Source organism: Phyllobates terribilis, unplaced genomic scaffold (genome assembly GCF_046119375.1).
Source record: "Phyllobates terribilis strain yellow unplaced genomic scaffold, ASM4611937v1 Scaffold_1__5_contigs__length_1240528914, whole genome shotgun sequence".
In the NCBI taxonomy this organism is placed as follows: Eukaryota; Metazoa; Chordata; class Amphibia; order Anura; family Dendrobatidae; genus Phyllobates; species Phyllobates terribilis.
Window position 1 is genome coordinate 128976708 of NW_027362761.1, and position 20259 is coordinate 128996966.

Sequence of the window (20259 nt, forward strand, 5' to 3'; positions counted from 1 at the left end):
ACCATCAGCGATTACAATCAGATGCCAAACACTGATGAGACTGGGACTGATGTCCGAACAAGGCCTCTTTCACACATCCTGATATTTCCTGTACTGGAAAAAAACAGTACCAGAGATATCAGTGTCCGTGTGTACCTGTGTACCCATGTGGCAACCGTGTGCCACATGAAAATCAGCGTTACAGTTAGCGCTGTTTCCAAGCGCCCGGTGCTGAAGGAATCTCATCATTGTCCCCTGCTTGCACAGATATCAGCGAGTGCAAATGACAATGTTGAGAGTAGTATTCTGCCCCCGCTGTCTCCACAAAGTATAAAAATAAGAATAAAAAACACATTATACTCACCTTTACACTTAATTCCCTGAAGCCATTGTCCCCTGTAAACAAACCAAAAAAACACAATATTCCTCACAACGGTGTCCTGTCACTCAGTGAGCTCAGAGCAGTTTAGGGGCCCACTCGCTGCAGCAAATCATTCTCCTCTGCTCCTCAGCATGTGCGGTCGCCTCATGCCACCGTGCACGCTGATGCAGAAATGTCACACAGATGGATTACGGGGTGGGACACTTTATTTTTTGCTTGAAGTTGAAATAATTCAAAAACAATATCCCTCACCTGTCTGTTTACAGGGGACAATGGCTTCAGAGAATTAAGTGTAAAGGTGAGTAATGTGTTTAATTTTAATGTTATTTTTACACTTGCAGATAGCGGGAGCTGAATACTCTCAAACATTGTCACTTGCTCACGCTGCTATCAGCACCAGCAGAGGACAATGATGAGACTTGCCTACAGCACCCAGCGCTTGGGAACAGTGCTAACTGTACCGCTGATGAACAGAAGGCGGGACGTGTGATATTGATGACACACGGACGCCATCAGTGTGTCAGTGTGAGAGGTTTTGCAGCCCGTGCGACGTGTAAAAAACGGACATGTCAGCGTGTTTTGCCCACGGACACACGGTCTGTGGACACACACTGACATGTGCACAGATCCATTCATTTGAATGGGTCTATGTGTGCAAGTATCTCCAGTAGGGGTGAAAACTGTCACTACACGTACTAGAGACAGGGACATGTGAATGAGGCCTAAGAGCGTATACTGGCCAAATAAGACACTGTAAAGCATTAAGGCCTGTAACTGAATTTAATACATTAGATTACCCTTTATTACAATTTGATTTGCCATAAATGTCAAAATGAATAGGTTGACAGATGTAGATGGTGGTGTTCTCACCAGGTGGAACAGGATCAAGGGATCCCTGTTCTGCAAAGAGGTTAAACCCACACCTGTTAGGAATTCATAGTTTATACTATGGATATGCCATAAATGTCCTAAGGCAGGACTCGCTTTGTAAATGCTTCATTCAGTCCATAGGTCACAGATACCCAATATGCTTTCTCACAGTCGGGCCAGGACTTGCAAGCAAATTTGGCATTTAAGTGATGCAGCATTATGAGCATCTCTAGGAAGTCCACCTGTTAAAAGACTTTTCACCTCTCACTTCAAAGTACTCGCTCAAGTCATTCCCATCTCAACTATACAACTGCCTTTATACCAATTAATCCCTTTAATAACTCATTACTAGAGATGAGCGGTGTTCGAATCGAACTGTTCGCCAATCTCAAATTCGAGCTGTTTTGGGCAGTGTTCGAGCTGTTCGACGAACCCGAACGATTTGAAAAAAATCCGGCTGTTCGAGGTTATGTTCGATAACTGTTCGTGCACCCAAATCGTAACTGGATTTTTTCACAGTAATGCTGATAATCAATGTTAATACACAGTTTGAGTGTACAGCGAGGCTGGGGGAGGGGCAGGGGCTGGATCTCTGCAGAAATAATGAACACTACCGTCTACTGCATTTGCGATCGCCTACTTCGGGGCGCTATGCATAAGCGAATTAGTCCCTCAATCCAAAATTACCACCAGTGGAGGCTTATTATTTTGGATGGCAAAATTTAGAAGAGACAGAGGCGGTGTAGTGATACAACACCGACAACTGGAGGGAGATAAAGCAGGCCTCATACGGCCCGACGGTGTTAACTTAATGGATATTGGACTGGACATATTCCTGTCAGGACTCCAGGACGGAGTGGAAGAAGCGTTAAGAGTGATGGATGGGGGTCAGAGTCCTGCATACGAGTACGCAGGATCCTCCATGGCCTGGAAATAGAAAGGACATGTTGGAGAGTTACACTTGTTGGCCAACTTGCCGGTATGGAGACCCAGGGCATGCTGCAACAAGCTGAATTATTTTAGAAATAAAATGCCTTTCTAATGGAATGAGTATAAAGAGTTAATAAAGCTGTGACCGATCCTCACCCATCCAGTTGTAAGAGTTACATTATTGTATTGTCAAGGAAAGGGGGGGCGGTAGGGGGGCTGAGCGTCTGGGTTTGGTTGGGGGTCCCCACAGTCAGCCTAGGCTAGATGCATTTAAAAATTCTTATTAGATACACAGGCGGTGCAGCTTGCTTCGCAGCTGGGCTACTACTCCCAAAGTATTGTCTAGGCTAGATGCAGTTAAAAATTCTACGCTGACTAGCAGACACTGAAGCCTTGGAGCAGACCTCTGAGTAAACAGCTCTTCAGACTCAACCATCTGTGTTCCCCCAAGCCATAGTGTATGTAGTTTCTTACAGTTAAAAGGGGAGGGGGTGGGGGGGGGCGACCCAACCCACCTGGAATGGACGATGCCAATGTCACGTAAAACACAGCAAGGGGACTCCAAAAAGAGTCTCCATTTTTTCGAAAAATTGTGGCACAGACACCGCTTAAGTGGCATCAATTGCCCCAGAGTTGCTTAAAACTGTTGGTGAGGTGATTTTACCAAATCCTCAAGCTTTTAGTCTCCCCAGGATGACACAGGGGTAGAAAAGTCCTTGCGGATCCTTGATTTGTTCATCTTTATGAACGTGAGTCTGTCTACATTCTCAGTGGACAGCCGCGTGCGCTTAGCTGCCAGCACACCGCCAGCAGCGCTGAACACACATTCAGAGAGAACGCTGGCTGCAGGGCATGACAAGATCTCCAAGGCGTGAGTGGCGAGCTCCGGACAATTTTCCAGATTGGAATCCCAAAATGAGCAAGGGTCCAGTGACACAGTCATGGCTTCGATGTTCACTTGAAGATACTCCTGTACCATCCTCTCTAGGCGTTGACTATGTGTCAGACTTCTTGTCTCCTGTGGCCTTGCAAAGGATGGTCTAAAAAAGTGGTGAAACGATTCCGCAAAATTGCTGTTACCAGCAGATACTGTGCTACTGTTACGGTTTGAGTGACGAAGACTCGACAGTCCCACGGTTTGCAAGTCAGAACTGTGAGATTCACTACGTGCACCACTGGTGTTTTGTGGAAAAGCACATGTAAGATTCTGCAACAGCTGATACTCCTGCATGCGTGAATCCCTTTCTATGGCAGGAATTATTTCAGCAAATTTACTTTTGTACCGGGGATCTAAGAGTGTGGCAACCCAGTAGTCGGGATTACTTTGAATTCTGACAATCCAAGGGTCATGTTGCAGGTAGTGCAGCAAGAAGGCACTCGTGTCTTGCGCATCCAGGAGGACCAAGTCCTTGTTGTGTTGGTATCGAGGTAAGAATCATGCTTCCTTCCTCTGCCCTCTCCCCCCAGCCCCACACAACAGAAATGTGATCAAGGTCTCCCTCATCTGATGAGTCTTCCATGCCCATCGCCAGTTCGTCCTCCACTTCTTCCTCGGCTCCTGCACCTTCCTCAACAGTTTGGCTGCTACCATGCGCCCTGGTTAATCCCTCTCCCCCACCCTTCCATGCCTGCCGCCTTGGTGCTGCCGACCGTCAGGACCTTGGAGATGTTATCCCTTCCGCATACGATGACTCCTCTACTTCCTCCACCTCCTCTTGTCCCACCACCTGACTCTGAATTCTGTTTAACGTGTGCTCCAGCATGTGAAACACCGGAATAGTCAGGCTGATAATGGCATCATCAGCACTAAACATCTTCGTCGCCATTTCAAAACTGTGCAGAAGGGTGTGTGGCGCCCCTGAGGGTTCAGTCGCCACAGAGGTACTGCATCTCACCCAGAGGTGTGGTATCTCACCCTCAGGTAAGGAAGGAGTATGGCTCGGGACCCTAACACCTGCATCCAACATACCCGCAGTGGGGGTAGGGCGAGATTGCTCCTAAGGGAGAGCACAGTCCCAGGTCCTTAGCTGGCGGGAGGGTCCTATGTAGTGGGTGTGGGTGGAGAAAGCAGCTTAGGGGAGCACATGACAGGGAGAGTATAAATAGGAAGCCCTCTTAGAAAGAGCAAGCCAGTCAGAGGAGGAGAAGTGACAAGAGCAGAGGCTCTGCATGAGCTCTGCTCCAGAGGCAGGCCTAGCCTGGGATGCCCAGGACTGAAGGAGAGAAGAGAGGAGTGGGAGCAGGAAGGCTCCAGGAACCGAAGGGACCCTAGGGATACGGGCCGTGCAGAAGGCCACCCGTACGCCAGCTGCTACCAGGAGGTAGAGGGGTCAGGCCAGATGAGGGGAACCGGTCCCTCAACTAGTGGATAAACAGCAAGGCTCAACTAGAAACCGGAGGTTGCAGCATTTCATGTACTGCAGGCCAAAGTCCACACCAGTCTCACTAAGAAGGTAGCCACGTAGGACCCAGGGGACGGAACACACGTCACCCGCCAAGGCCCGAGGATACCGGATAGAAGTGTCACTGGGTGTGAGGTGCAGGGAGAAGGCCAGAGAAAGGACACACAGAAGGGGGTCCTGCTAAGTACTCCGGAGCTATCTGGGGGTGGACTGAGCCCCTCACTGAGTACGCACAGCACGACGGGGGAGATTGCTCTGGTACCTGTAATCTGGACTGCAACAACTGTGAATAAAGATCTTGGGACTGCATCACACGGACTCTGTGTTCATTACTGACTCCCTGCACTACAACCACCATCATCCACCCACACTGCCCTGAAGCTACACACTCTTCCTGTGGGGAGTAATACCATTGCTGCAAAACAACCAGCTTCAGAGGACTGTTCCACAGCGGCGGCCCCTTTGTCCGCACTCCACAGGTGGCGTAGTCGGACATTATAAAACCCATATATACAAATTACCCTTGGATTGACCGCCCTGGGTCACGGACCAGGTCACCGCCACAGTGACTACAACCCCCAGCGTCTAACGGCCCGCCTCCGGGTACCCCACGGCACAAGGGACGCGTTAACTTCATAGGTCCCTGATCTGAGACCACTCCTGCAGCGTGATTGGCCCCACCTCTGGATCTCGTTGGCCCAGGCTATACGTCAGAACGTATTGCACCAGGGCTTGTCGGTGCTGCCACAGTCACTGCAACATGTGCAGAGTTGAATTCCACAGTGTCGGCACATCGCATTTCAGCTGGTGAACTGGCAGGCCCAACGACTTCTGTAGAGATGCAAGTCGTTGAGCTGCGGGATGCGAACGGCGGAAGTGAGCACACAGCGACCGTGCCCTCTGCAGAAGGCCATCTAGTCCGGGATAGTGGGCTAAAAATTTCTGGACAACCAGGTTCAACACGTGAGCCATACAAGGCACGTGTGTGACATTGCCCCAGCGAAGGGCCGCACCCAGGTTTGCAGCATTGTCGCACACGGCCTTCCCTGGTTGCAGGTCCAGTGGAGACAACCATTCATGAAACTGGGTCTTCATAGCGGACCACAACTCCTCAGCTGTGTGACTCACATTTCCCAGACATTTCAAAGTAAACACCGCCTCATGCCGTTGAGCCCTGCTACCAGCATAGTAAGGAGGTGTGCAGGATTCCTTCTGCGCAGTTAGAAAGCGGGTGGCATTACCAGACAGGCTTTGGGTGCAGGTGGAGGACTGAGAGGAGGTTGAGGAGGCAGAAGCAGTGGAGGAACTTTGACATAAAGAGGATTGACGCACAACTCGTGGGGACGGCAAGACTTGGACAGCAGCCCCTTGTCTTGCAGTCACCATAGTTACCCAGTGCCCAGTCAGCGACATGTAACGACCCTGTCCATGCCTACTCGTCCAAGTGGTAAAATGCACCCTGTCACACACAGTTTCTCAAAGAAGCGGTGATGTTGTGTGCGACATGCTGGTGTAGCGCAGGCACACCATTCTTTGAGAAGTAGTGCCGACTGGGCATCTGGTACTGGGGCACTGCGACGGACATAAGGTCTCGAAAATCCTCTGTGTCCACCAGGCGGAAAGGCAGCATTTCTGTAGGAAACAGCTTGCAGATGGTGAAATTCAACCTCTTAGCTTTGTCATGGCTAGGAGGAAATGGTCTTTTACTTGTCCACATCTGAGGGACCGAGGGCTGGCTGTTGTGCTTAGACGGGGTTGAGTAGGGTGTCCCCGGCAAACTGGCGGTCTGTGAGGAAGATGCAGGCGGAAAAGTTAGGTTGCCTTGATCCAAAGGTGGTGCTCTTGATGTCGGAGAGCGCTCAACACCAGCTGGTGTTTCCACTTCCAAATGAAATGATGACCTGCCAATCACACTGGCTGTTGCGGGTAAAGAGGTGGCAGGTCTGCGTCCAAAAACATGTGTGACTGCTGTCCCCCCAATCACAGAGGATGAAGAAGCCGCGGATGCACAAAATGGGGCAGACTGTAGTTGGCCCGGCCCGCTAGGTCGCATTGTAGCACAGTGAGCTTCCCACTGCAACTTATGCTTCATATCCATGTGACGGTTCATGCATGAAGTACTCAAACTATGGATTTGTTGGCCTCTACTTAGCTTTTGGTGACAAATATTACAGATAACACGAGTTGGGTCATCCTTATCGATCTGAAAAAATGCCCAGGCTATGCAAGGCTTAGAGCCCATGCGACCTGAAGAGCCACCACGACTTGTGGTCAGAGGCAGAGTTGTGGTTGAGGATGCAGTGGTTTTTGTGCTTCCAGTACTCCGTCTCTGTCCAGGAAGGCGCAACCTAACCTCGTCGTCAATAGCATCTGTGATGCCCAGCTGCACTGGGTATCACAGATCCTAGAAGAGTGCATTGATGGAATCCTCCACAAGAGGCCCCCATAAACATTCACACATCTCCACCTTCTACCTCAGATCAGCAGAGGAAGCCCGTTAGGGATATAAATAGGGAAGGTGGAGCTAGGCAGTTCAGTTCCTCTGAAGAGTTCCTGCAGTAGAGAAGCCTAAGAGAGGTCAGTCTGCAGTGGAGCTCAGTCTAGTCTAGAGAACTCAGTTAATAGTTCAGCAGTGGAGCATGGGGCTCCTGCTAGCTAGATTCAGGGAGCCCAGTTAGAGCTTAAGGTGAGGCGGCGCCATAAGATCGGTGAAGCGCGGCAAGCTGCCGTTAATGTGTATAGCCTAGTAAGGGCCCGAGTAGGCCAAAGGTGAGTGGAGAGTTAGTACATAGGGGGCAGAGGAGCTTAACCAGCTCACCCCGAAGCATTTACCGGACACCGGATCCGAGCTTACCGGGATCTCTATGACCCAGTAAGGCATAACCGGAATCCCTGGAGAACTACAAGTCCCAGGATCGCTAAGGTGCTGATACGTAACAGAGCCAGGAGACACTTAGGCCCCACATACTGGGAGCGTGAACTCCAAGACAAGGCCCTACCACAAGTCAGCCAGCGCAGGACAGAGACAAAGTTAGGCCTAGCTCCAGGCAGGTCAGAAACTTACTATGCAGAGGCGAGAAACAGGAGGCCCTACACCCGCTCATTGGGGAGGATCCTGATATGCACCCTTTACCCTACAGTGCTCCGGGATGTGCCTGAATTTCCACCAGTAAAAGGTACTGAAGTGACTACCGTGTCCGTTCCCGTTCTTGTTCTGACCCAGCTGGGTCTCGCCTGCATTCCCCCTGCATACGCTGCACTGAGGCCTAGCTCCACCTGTGGGGAGCTATACCATCGAGCTGCCTTATCACCGGCCTCAGTGGACTGCTGCAGCGCTGGTGCTTCTCACCAGATACCACAGGTGGCGTCACAAACTCTTATAAAATTAACAATTATCCACCCTTTTAAAGAGTGACCCCAGGGTACGGGCCCGGGAGCAGACGACTGCGACATCCCAAAGGCCAGGCAAAGGCCTGGGTACCGAGTCATCCCCATCCCCTGGGCTAGTCACATCCTCCTCCACCTCCTCTGTTGACCTCATCGACTGGCTGACTGTGGGTTGACAGTAAGTGGGATCTCCAACCTCGTCATCATCACCCTGTGTGTTCTCACACCCGTCGTCCTCAGAGCCAACCTCTTCCTGCCCTGACCAAAAAGTCAAGTTGTCGCTCCAATCAGGTATTTGAGTCTCATCATCGTCTTCATCATTGTCTCCACCAACAGGAGTTACAGTTTGAGAACGAGGGTCTACATTATGCTCAGAACCTTCTTCATCTGGTCCTGGCTCCGACTCAAAGATTCTGGGCATCAGTGCAGATCATTTCCTCGTCTGGATTAACAGAAGCTCTGGAGCAGACCTCCGTTTCCCAGGCTATAGTATGAGTAAACAGCTGTGCAGACTCAACCATCTGTGGTACCCCATACTCAGACGGGCAGCTGGAGACTTGGGAGCTGTGACGAAGCAAGTGCGATTGGGGTGACACCTCTGAGGACTGGAGTATTTGTGATGTTGAAGTTGAGGTGGAGGAGAGCCCACTTGAAGGAGCACTTGATATCCGTTGAAGCACATGCTGTTTTTGTGCCTCATCTGGAATTTGTAGCGATGGGCGTGTCCGTAAGAAAGGGATCGTATCACATTGTCCACGAAAAGAAGTAGAAATCTTAGTTTGCCTGGAAGATGGTCTTTCTTCTGCAGATGTTACTCCCCCCCCCCCCACCGCGGGGGGGCTCGACCCACCAGCGGACAGGCACCAGTATTGGGAGAGGGGGGCTGGCCGTCAGGGTCCACCGTGGCTCTGGCACAAACCCGGCGACACGGAGGTCGCACGGGCAGGAACGGACTGGCCGTGTCGGCTTCGCACTCCAGCGTAGTCCCTCCGCCTGCTCGCGCCCGTAACCTCAAAGGGATGCGCAAGCGGCTCTTCTTCCCAGGGCTGTTCCCCGCCCAGCAGGAACGTGGGGGAGCTCAGGTCGTCCTTCCACTGTACTCCCTTACCTCCCTCGCCCTCTTTCCTTCTTCCGCTCTCCATCTAACCCTTCGGCTCTGTGGTGTCCGCTCTCCCTCCAGCTCTCTCCTTCTCACAGGTGGACTACCGCGTGTATTCACTGTGGTGAATCTTTTGGGCCCAGGCATAAGAAGTTGTTGAGGTAATGGATAATATGTGCCCCCTTTGAAATGTCCATTACAACCCATTCGAGGAAGCAACTAAACGCCTCAAATAGTGAGCAGGATCTGGACCACCCCATGGGCAAACAGCGATCTATATAGTATGCTCCTTCCCAGAAGCAGCCCAATAGGTGGACACTATTCGGAGGCACAGGTAGTAAGTAACCGGAACGCCGCATCAATGTCTGTTTTGGCCATTAGGGTGACCCTTCCCAACTTCTTGATCCGCCTGATTGCCTTGTCAAAGAATGTACAGTATATACTACTGTACTTTGTTCCATGTCGATGTTGTCGTTTACGGACCTGCCCCTTGGACATGACAAATGGTGGATTAGTCCGAATGTATTGGGTTCCGTTTTTGGCACAACTCACAACGGGGATACCACTACGTCTTGTAAGGAAAGTGTTCTGAATGGAACCGCCATTCTACCTAAAGATATTTATTTTTTTAATTTTCTTGTCACGACATCTGTGTGTTGGTAGGCTGATTTTAGATTTTTACTCCAGCCTTTCTTGATTTTAGAAGGGCATGACATGCCTATACCTGTGTCTCCCCCTCCTTTTACTCCTCCACCTCTTTTCTTTTCGCATGACTATATGTACAGTGGTGGCCAAAAGTATTGGCACCCCTGCAATTCTGTCAGATATTACTCAGTTTCTTCCTGAAAATTATTGCAATCACAAATTCTTTGGTATTATCATCTTCATTTAATTTGTCTTCAATAAAAAAAACACAAAAAGAATTGTCCTAAAGCCAAATTGGATACAATTCCATACCAAACCTAAAAAAGGGGGTGGACAAAAGTATTGGCACTGTTTGAAAAATCATGTGATGCTTCTCTAATTCGTGTAATTAACAGCACCTGTAACTTACCTGTGGCACCTAACAGGTGTTGGCAATAACTAAATCACACTTGCAGCCAGTTAACATGCATTAAAGTTGACTCAACCTCTGTCCTGTGTCCTTGTGTGTACCACATTGAGCATGGAGAAAAGAAAGAAGACCAAAGAACTGTCTGAGGACTTGAGAAACCAAATTGTGAGGAAGCATGAGCAATCTCAAGGCTACAAGTCCATCTCCAAAGACCTGAATGTTCCTGTGTCTTCCGTGCGCAGTGTCATCAAGAAGTTTAAAGCCCATGGCACTGTGGCTAACCTCCCTAGATGTGGACGGAAAAGAAAAATTGACGAGAGAAAAAAAGAGGCATTCAAAGAAAAGAACACGGTCCCTACAGTCAAACATGGCAGAGGTTCCCTTATGTTTTGGGGTTGCTTTTCTGCCTCTGGCACTGGACTGCTTGACCGTGTGCATGGCATTATGAAGTCTGAAGACTACCAACAAATTTTGCAGCATAATGTAGGGCTCAGTGTGAGAAAGCTGGGTCTCCCTCAGAGGTCATGGGTCTTCCAGCAGGACAATGACCCAAAACACACTTCCAAAAGCACTATAAAATGGTTTGAGAGAAAGCACTGGAGACTTCTAAGGTGGCCAGCAATGAGTCCAGACCTGAATCCCATAGAACACATGTGGAGAGATCTCAAAATGGCAGTTTTGAGAAGGCACCCTTCAAATATCAGGGACCTGGAGCAGTTTGCCAAAGAAGAATGGTCTACAATTCCAGCAGAGCATTGTAAGAAACTCATTGATGGTTACCGGAAGCGGTTGTTCGCAGTTATTTTGGCTAAAGGTTGTGCAACCAAGTATTAGGCTGAGGGTGCCAATACTTTTGTCTGGCCCATTTTTGGAGTTGTGTGAAATGATCAATGATTTGATTTTTGCTTCATTCTCTTTTGTGTTTTTTCCTTGCAAGCAAATTAAATGAAGATAATAATACCAAAGAATTTGTGATTACAATCATTTTCACGAAGAAACTGAGTATTATCTGACAGAATTGCAGGGGTGCCAATACTTTTGGCCACCACTGTACTTGTCACTTTTCCATTTGTTAGTTGTGTCTTCTGAGCAGTTTGTCAGCTTTTGGACACCTTTGAAGTGTTTTCTGTGTGTTTCTATATGTTTTTTGTTTGCCTGCCAATGGTTTTAACGGTGTTCGACGAACAGTTCGGCGAACATACGGGTGTTCGACGAACCGAACTCGAACACTAAGGGGGTGGCTCTACACTACTCATTACTCACTAGCATTTTCCCTTTTAAGCATGTAACCATCACTGAAATGTTTGCGCCATTGCTCAACCCACTATCTCAGTTATCATCCAATCACAGTATTATGAACATCAAGTCTACCTTGAACGGTCCTCCCTTCTCTCATCCAATGCTAAAAAATTTTGAGCTATAATATAGCTTCCTTGCCCATTTCAAGGAAACATGCTTTATCAAAATAACCAGTGACCTAAAAAACTACAAACACACACATTATGTACTCCTCCACTAGACTCCATTCTCCAATCATATTACAAATTCTCTAGTACCTCATCTCAGACTTGGTGCTGCTCTTTCTATTCTTATACCTCACCAATTTAAGACTTTCAGTTCATCCGTCAGACTTAGAAGGTGTGGACAACTTTTCATACCCCACGCTTGGCCCCGATAAAATAAAGCTGGTACTCACCTCCCATGCCGGTGCCGTTCCAGCAGTGTCGGCACTCAAGTTCCCGGGGCTCTAGTGCAGTTGTTAAGACACGTGAGCCGGGCACCCAATCAGCGCTGGAGTCACTGGCCTTGCCTTTGGACAAATCAATCATCAAGAGTAAGTCAGGGCTGCGGCTGCTCCCTCACTTCCTCTTGATGTTAAATTTGTCCGAAGGCAGAGATCATGACGCCAGCGCTGATTGGGCGCCAGGCTCACGTGTCATAACTGCACAAGAGCCCCGGGAATGAGAGTGCTGACACCGCTGGAATGGTGCCGGCACAGGAGGTTAGCATAAGCTTTTTTATTTTATTGGCGCCAAACATATAGGTCAAGAAGGGGTTGTCCTAGTAGTGGACAACCCCTTTAAAGGTTTTCATCTGTGTGTTAAGTTTGGTACATCTTTGGCTATTCCTAAGACCAAAATCTACACCTAACATGAGCAGGGAAAGAATTGCTCTATAATGTGTCAATTTCCATCTTAAATAATAGAACCACTCAAATACCAGTCTCGCAAGTTTTCTGTCTCAGGATAAAAGTTCAATTCTTCCCTGCCCTTCAAACCACAGCAAAGTTCTTAAAAGCTCCCAAAAAAAATTACATTTTTCAACCATGACTAAATTGAAAGTTTGTTTCATGCTCTTATCACATCTCATTTGTCTATCGCCTTTTCAGTGTACCAGTCAATTCACTAGCTATTGCTTAAAGAATTTCAACATAGTGGCAATGGCATACAAGGTGATCCACAACCTGCTGTCCATATATTTGTGTCCTAATCTCCCACTTCTTCCAGTCCTCGCAATATTTCCTGGTTAGTCCTCCAATCAAAAGGTTTTCTAATATTTCACTCAAAACAAATTTCTTCTTTACACAAAATTGTAGGTTTCACAGCATCTTAGGCAATGATCTTACCTTCATCTTGGATGATACGGCGCAGGTAGTCTGCAATTAAACTTCTTAAAGCCCTTTTATATGGTAAGCCTAATCTATGAGGAAATACTATTGATGTATCAACCACAGTATCATGAATAAGCTGTAAAACAAAATCATGCAAAATGGAATTAAAGCTATTAACTATTGTGTGAAAATATTTGATAGGTATATATATATATATATATATATATATATATATATATATATATATATATATATATATATATATATATATATATATATACACACACATATATACATATATATACATATACACACACATACACAGTACAGACCAAAAGTTTGGACACACCTTCTCATTTTATGATTTTTCTGTATTTTCATAACTATGAAAATTGTACATTCACACTGAAGGCATCAAAACTATGAGTTAACACATGTGGAATAATATACTTAACAAAAAAGTGTGAAACAACTGAAAATATGTCTCATATTCTAGGTTCTTCAAAGTAGCCACCTTTAGCTTTGATGACTGCTTTGCACACTCTTGGCATTCTCTTGATGAGCTTCAAGAGGTAGTCACCGGAAATGGTCTTCCAACAATCTTGAAGGAGTTCCCAGAGATGCTTAGCACTTGTTGGCCCTTTTGCCTTCACTCTGCGGTCCAGCTCACCCCAAACCATCTCGATTGGGTTCAGGTCTGGTGACTGTGGAGGCCAGGTCATCTGGCGTAGCACCCCATCACTCTCCTTCTTGGTCAAATAGCCCTTACACAGCCTGGAGGTGTGTTTGGGGTCATTGTCCTGTTGAAAAATAAATCATGGTCCACCTAAACGCAAACCGGATGGAATAGCATGCCGCTGCAAGATGCCGTGGTAGCCATGCTGGTTCAGTATGCCTTCAATTTTGAATAAATCCCCAACAGTGTCACCAGCAAAGCACCCCCACACCATCACACCTCCTCCTCCATGCTTCACGGTGGGAACCAGGCATGTAGAGTCCATCCGTTCACCTTTTCTGCATCGCACAAAAACATGGTGGTTGGAACCAAAGATCACAAATTTGGACTCATCAGACCAAAGCACAGATTTCCACTGGTCTAATGTCCATTCCTTGTGTTCTTTAGCCCAAACAAGTCTCTTCTGCTTGTTGTCTGTCCTTAGCAGTGGTTTCCTAGCAGCTATTTTACCATGAAGGCCTGCTGCACAAAGTCTCCTCTTAACAGTTGTTGTAGAGAGGTGTATGCTGCTAGAACTCTGTGTGGCATTGACCTGGTCTCTAATCTGAGCTGCTGTTAACCTGCGATTTCTGAGGCTGGAGACTCGGATAAACGTATCCTCAGAAGCAGAGGTAACTCTTGGTCTTCCTTTCCTGGGGCGGTCCTCATGTGAGCCAGTTTCTTTGTAGTGCTTGAGGGTTTTTGCAACTGCACTTGGGGACACTTTCAAAGTTTGCCCAATTTTTCGCACTGACTGACCTTCATTTCTTAAAGTAATGATGGCCACTCGTTTTTCTTTACTTAGCTGCTTTTTTCTTGCCATAATACAAACTCTAACAGTCTATTCAGTAGGATTATCAGCTGTGTATCCACATGACTTTTGCACAACACAACTGATGGTCCCAACCCCATTTATAAGGCTAGAAATCCCACTTATTAAACCTGACAGGGCACACCTGTGAAGTGAAAACCATTTCCGGTGACTACCTCTTGAAACTCATCAAGAGAATACCAAGAGTGTGCAAAGCAGTCATCAAAGTAAAAGGTGGCTACTGTGAAGAACCTAGAATATAAGACATATTTTCAGTAGTTTCACACTTTTTTGTTAAGTATATAATTCCACATGTGTTAATTCATAGTTTTGATGCCTTCAGTGTGAATGTACAATTTTCAAAGTAATGAAAATACAGAAAAATCTTTAAATGAGAAGGTGTGTCCAAACTTTTGGTCTGTACTGTAATATATATATATATATATATATATATATATATATATATATATATATATATATATATATATATATATATATATATATATATATATATATATATATATATAGTCAAGCAAACATGTTGTTATCTACTGTTTTGCAAATGTAATCCTAATAAAACCCACTAGGGTCACAACTAATATACACTTTCATTAATTTTTGGTAGAATGTTTTTTTTAAAACAGAATATGGACATAAGCTAAATTTACAAAAAAATAATATATTGTCACCAAATATTCACCCGGGACCCATGTAAACAAGTGTATCTCTTACCTTAAGCGCTACCAAGTCATTTTCTAAGCCATGTCCTACAAGAATAGTATCTGCACTGAATAGGTTCAGCATAATGGCCTGTACATCTCGAATGGATGTGGTTATGTTCATTAGATTTTCTTCTGTTACTCCAGAAAACCTATGTATATGGTTGAAGAAGTAGTACATGTAAGTTCTCAAGACCTTGTACAGTTTAGGAATTAGGCTGATCATGAAGTAAACATTGTAAATACAAGAGGACAAAGAAAGGATTGTTTCACAGGGCTTAGATTCAGTTCTCCATAGATAAATAACCAATTGTGATCACAAGTAGTTGCCCAGAATCAGTACTTTCCTATATACATACCATGAGAAACATGTCGCATTTTTAAAATAACAGCAACCCAGTTTTCAATCAAATTCTGCACACAGAAGACATTATCACTTGTCCACAGAACTGATAAGTGACTGATCTTAGGGTCATATCAATTACTAGAATGAGGTTTAGTGCCCACGGTGCAGAAATTTTCCTGAGCATTTCTGCATCTCCTTGGCAGAAAAACGCATGCGGTTTTTACATGCGTTTTTGACGTGTATTTGACGCGTATTTGCCATGCGTTTTTCCAATGCATTGTATAGGCAAATACGCATGCAGAAACATACAAGAATTGGTCATGTCCGTATTTTTTCTGCGAGTAAAATCTGCGCAGAAAAAATACGGACCATGTGCACAGAACTTGCAGAATGTCATAGGAAGTCATGGGATAAGGTATGCAATGCGTTTCTGGAGCGTTTACGCACTGCAAATAGGCACCAAAAACGCATCGTGGGCACACAGCCTGAGGCTCCTGATCCTCTGTACAGCCACACTGCGGTTGTAATTGAATAGAGCAGCATGGATATGGAAGATCACTGGCGCTCCACTCATTAGAAACAGAGAGCAGGGTAATCTACGTACCTCAGTTGTCATCATAGACACCTAATGGAACAGCAAAGGTAATGTGTTGTCCATTCAATCGTGTGGTAAGGAGAAATGGGCACGAGATCCCTGTTCTAGAGTTTAGTGGAGTCCCAGCTGCAACTTCGTTAAACCCTCCCCATTAAAGCCTGATTTCACCTTCTTGAACAAGACAAAAATGTTTGTAGTCTACTGTGTCACCTTATAGGATAACTCTGGAATGTTTCTACATATCCTCTATATGACTCCAAGTATTAAAACACACACACACACACACACACACACACACACACACACACGCTTTATCTAGTCTACCGGCATCAAGCTACTTCGTGAAAAAGCAGTTGGAGAAGCATTAGGATTAAAAAGGAAATAACCACCAAGAATAAAAATCCATACAGAGCCAACGGATCAAAAGAATAGAAGGTGCTGTGTCCCCCTATGAAGGCCATGGAAAATATTTTATGGAGACCATCAAAAACCCTCTTTCCAGTAAGTCCCTCCTGACAGCACTATCAGGTGGTAGTGCTTATCATTGATAGGGACAGGAACACACAAGATGTATATCAAAGGGTCAATTACACATCATAACTTCCAGTTAACATTACTTTAACAACAAGAAAACTAGCACTAATTAAGTCTAGTTTTAAAGGAAGATATCCACAAGATTATATTAAAAAGACAAATTTTTATTTCAATTCAATTAAAAATAAAATTAAAAATACAGGTACTTCCAATTACTCGACTATCCTTCACACATCTATATCATACGGGTAAATCTCCTCATGAATGCAATTGATATTAATGATAATTAAACACTGACAAAATATCCATTTTTATTGCACCTATTCCCTAACAAAAAGTGCTGCTGCAAGAAACTTTAGTCCCAACAACCTAGTGTTCAAAATATAAAGTGCAAGTGCCAAAAGTTTTATATAGATGGGTGAGAGCAGATGGGGCCTTCTTGTTGGGGTTGTGCCAATACTGGGGGAGGTGGAGGAACCCATGCAGTTAGGGGGTGTGTCTACATCATACATCTCCCCAGAGATTCGCAAGAAAAAGACGTATGTTTTTTTGTGGGAAAAAGGGGCATTTTGTTGGGACCTTTCTAAACAAAAGGAGACTTGATTAACTCTTGGTAGTCTGGAGTTGGATAAACAAGGGGTGCAATTGTGGCCAAACTGCAGTTCCTGCTTTGTCCTGACAGCAGAGGTGGTGCTAGAGAGCAAAACCGAGAAAATGTCTGTTTGTTGACAGTGGAGCCTGAGTCAGCATGGTTGATTCTGAGTTTGTGGTCTTGCTTGCTGTACTTTAGCTGAACCCATTTCCATCTTTGCCATTGACTCGGCGCCACTTGCACAGAAAGAATTTACTCAGATTGTAAATTCTTGTAATGTAAAACTGAAGGTGGGGTCAGTTCATTGTGAAATAATCCCTTGCTATGTTGTGAACGATCTTTCCACACCGATTGTCTTGGGTATCCCTTGGCTTGTTAAACATAATCAGTTGGTGGATTGGCAAACCGGGGAGATTATTGAATGGGGATATTACGGTCATGAGAACTGTTTAGAGATTTCCCTTGCTGCTGTCTCTGCAGAGATACTGCCTGCTTTTTTGTCTTGTTTTGAGGATGTTTTTCTGAGAGGGGGTGTCAGGATTTGCCTCCTCATCATGCTTATGACTGTCCTATTAACCTGACCCCCGTAGCTAAACTACCGAAGTCCAGACTGTATAATCTTTCTGGCCCTGAGAGACAAGCCATGAGATTTCAATGCAGAAAGTCTGGAGAAGGGACATATCAGACCTTCATCTTCGCCCGTGGCGGCAGGGTTCTTTGTGAAGAAAAAAAATATAGCTGTCTATGTCCCTGTTTAAATTTCCAGGAATTAAATCAAATTACTATCCGTGATCCATACCCCCTTCCTCGGATTCCTGATTTGTTCAGCCAGGTTGTGGAAGATAAGGTATTCTCCAAGTTGGATTTAAGGGGAGCCTACAATCTGGTTAGAATCAGAGAAGGGGACAAATGGAAAACAGCGTTCAATACCCCGGAAGGACATTGAGAGTCTGGTTAGGTCTTTTGGTTTGAACAATGCACCCGCGGTATTCCAGCATTTCATAAATTATATTTTCCATCATTTCGTGGGGAGGTCCCCCCCCTGTTTGTCTACACTTGTTGTCTATAGCGTTTAGTTGAGATCGACTAGTGCTCATCGCCTCCCTTCCCTAGCCTTAGCCAGGGAAAGTCAGGGCGAGGCACGCATGCAGCGATCGGTGAAGGGCCAATAAAGGGATGGTAGTTGAGACAGGGTGACACTAGACCAGACAAGGAGGTCTCCACTCCCCCTTTCCTTAGTGTCTGGGCTCCCTTTCCCTCTTCCCTCTGTGTTGCACTAAGTCTTTCCCACACCCTGTGTGACAGAGCTCCTGGGTTAGCCGCTTTCCCCTCAGGGTGGCTCTTGACTTCCATATGGCCATCCCCTGAACGCACGGGAGAAGATTCAGCATTTATGATGCCGACGTGTAGGGACTCATTTCTGGTTTTGAGGGAAGCGACACGTGAGGCCTACAATTACTAACAAGAGAGGAAGAAAATGTGCCACATGTAACATGAAGCTACCAAAGGCATATAGGAAGCAGTGCTTTTCGGAATGCATTGCTAAAGAAGTTAAGGAAGAACATTCTTCCTTTATGACAGACATAAGGGCTATGATTAGAGAAAAGATCCAGAACACTAACCGGCCTGGTTTCTCCTCATTCCTCCCAGTCTATTCCTCATCAGAAAGGACCTAGATGGGATATAGGGTCAAGTTCAGAGGAGTAGGCGTTATCTTATCACTCCGACTCCGAGCAGTGTGAAAGCGTTACCCCAGCATTAACAGAAGAGAAAAAAACACTTCTGTAGGCAGTCAAATACGATGAAAATTGAGGAGACCAATCAATCACCCTTAATTCAGGATGAAATGTTTGGGGGTCTAAGGTCCCAGAGGAATAGAGTATTTACGGTCAATAAACATAAAAAGGATCCTAGAGGAATGGGAAGACTTATAAAAGAGGCTAGTTATACCTAGAAATTTTAAGGTTAGCCTTCCATTTGAACCAGAAGAGGTACCATTATGGGAAGAGATCCCCAAAATTGATATTCCCATAGCCAGAGTAGCAAAAAAAGACATTCCATTTGAGGATTCATCAAGTCAGAGATCCTATTGCAAGGAAATCAGACGGGCTACTCAAAAGAACCTGGGAAACTTCTGCAGCAATAATTAGAGCCAATATCTCTGCTGCCATCTCTGTGGCAAGATCCATGAACTTCTGGATAGACAAATTAGAGAACCACTAAGGAAGACTTCCAGAGATGATATTCTGGAATCTTTAACCTCATCTAAAAATGTTAATGGGCTTTATAGAGGAAGCCTCAGCGAGTTGGTCAGGTTTGCAGCTAAGAATGGGGCACTGCCCAATGCCCCATTCAGAAAGGAGCAGGAGGAACTCCGAGCCAAAGTCTGCACCTTCCAGAGAAGAGCACAAGTTTCCATTAGAGATGGCATCACAATCCTGGGCCTGATGACCGCTTGTATACTGTGCGTTCAGTGGAGTCAGTTCCACTCAAGATAATTCCAACAGAAGATGCAAACGTCTCGAGACAAATGAACGGACAGGTTGTACAAGAAAGTAAAATTATCAATAAGCGTAAAAAAGTATCTAGGTCCAAAATTCTCCAAGAGGGAATACGTAGATTCTATCCCCATTTGTGTGTTACTACAGATGCGAGCTGCAGCCGATAGGGGGGGGAGGGGGAGTTCATGTACCTTCAGGGCACCTGGCCAGAGTCAGATCTTCAAATCACAGAGCTCCAAGCCTTCTGGAACACATTATAGAGATGTCAGGTTAGCAAAAAAAAAAACAAAAAAAAAATCATGTCAGGGTTCTATGAGACAACGTCGCAACAGTGTCCTTCCTCAGTCATCAAGGGGGACTGAGGCATCACCATCTCCAAACCTTAGCTGCAGACATCTTTGGGCTGAAAAAAATGGTACTTTTAATCTCAGCAGTACATCTGAAGGGGTCTCAGAATCAGGTTGCAGACAATCAGCAGAGAGAATGTACAGACATCAGAGTGGGCACTAAACTGGGAAGTGTTTCATCAGTTAACCCATCATTGGGGGAACTCAAGTATTTATCTACAAAAAAAAAGAAAAGAGAATGCAAAAGTTACAGGAATATTTTTCCTTAAGTCCAGGAGACAGCCCAGAAAGAATATATGCCTTGCCCCAGGTATGGAACATGAACTTGGTGTACACTTCCACTGTTTCCCTTAATTACAGCAGTTGAGGAAGATTCGGGAGGACC

General features: G+C 45.8%; 1 protein-coding gene across 1 annotated transcript in view; it reads right to left on the reverse strand.

Moving 5' to 3' along the window:
• The window catches only part of LOC141228647 (RNA exonuclease 1 homolog), a 195430-nt gene that overhangs the window by 12282 nt on the left and 162889 nt on the right, over positions 1-20259 (reverse strand). The window contains exons 14-15 of the mRNA XM_073667344.1: positions 14973-15111; positions 12730-12850 (exon numbers count right to left, since the gene is read on the reverse strand). Coding sequence (XP_073523445.1) covers positions 12730-12850; positions 14973-15111 — 260 coding nt within the window. The remainder of the gene's footprint in view (positions 1-12729; positions 12851-14972; positions 15112-20259) is intronic.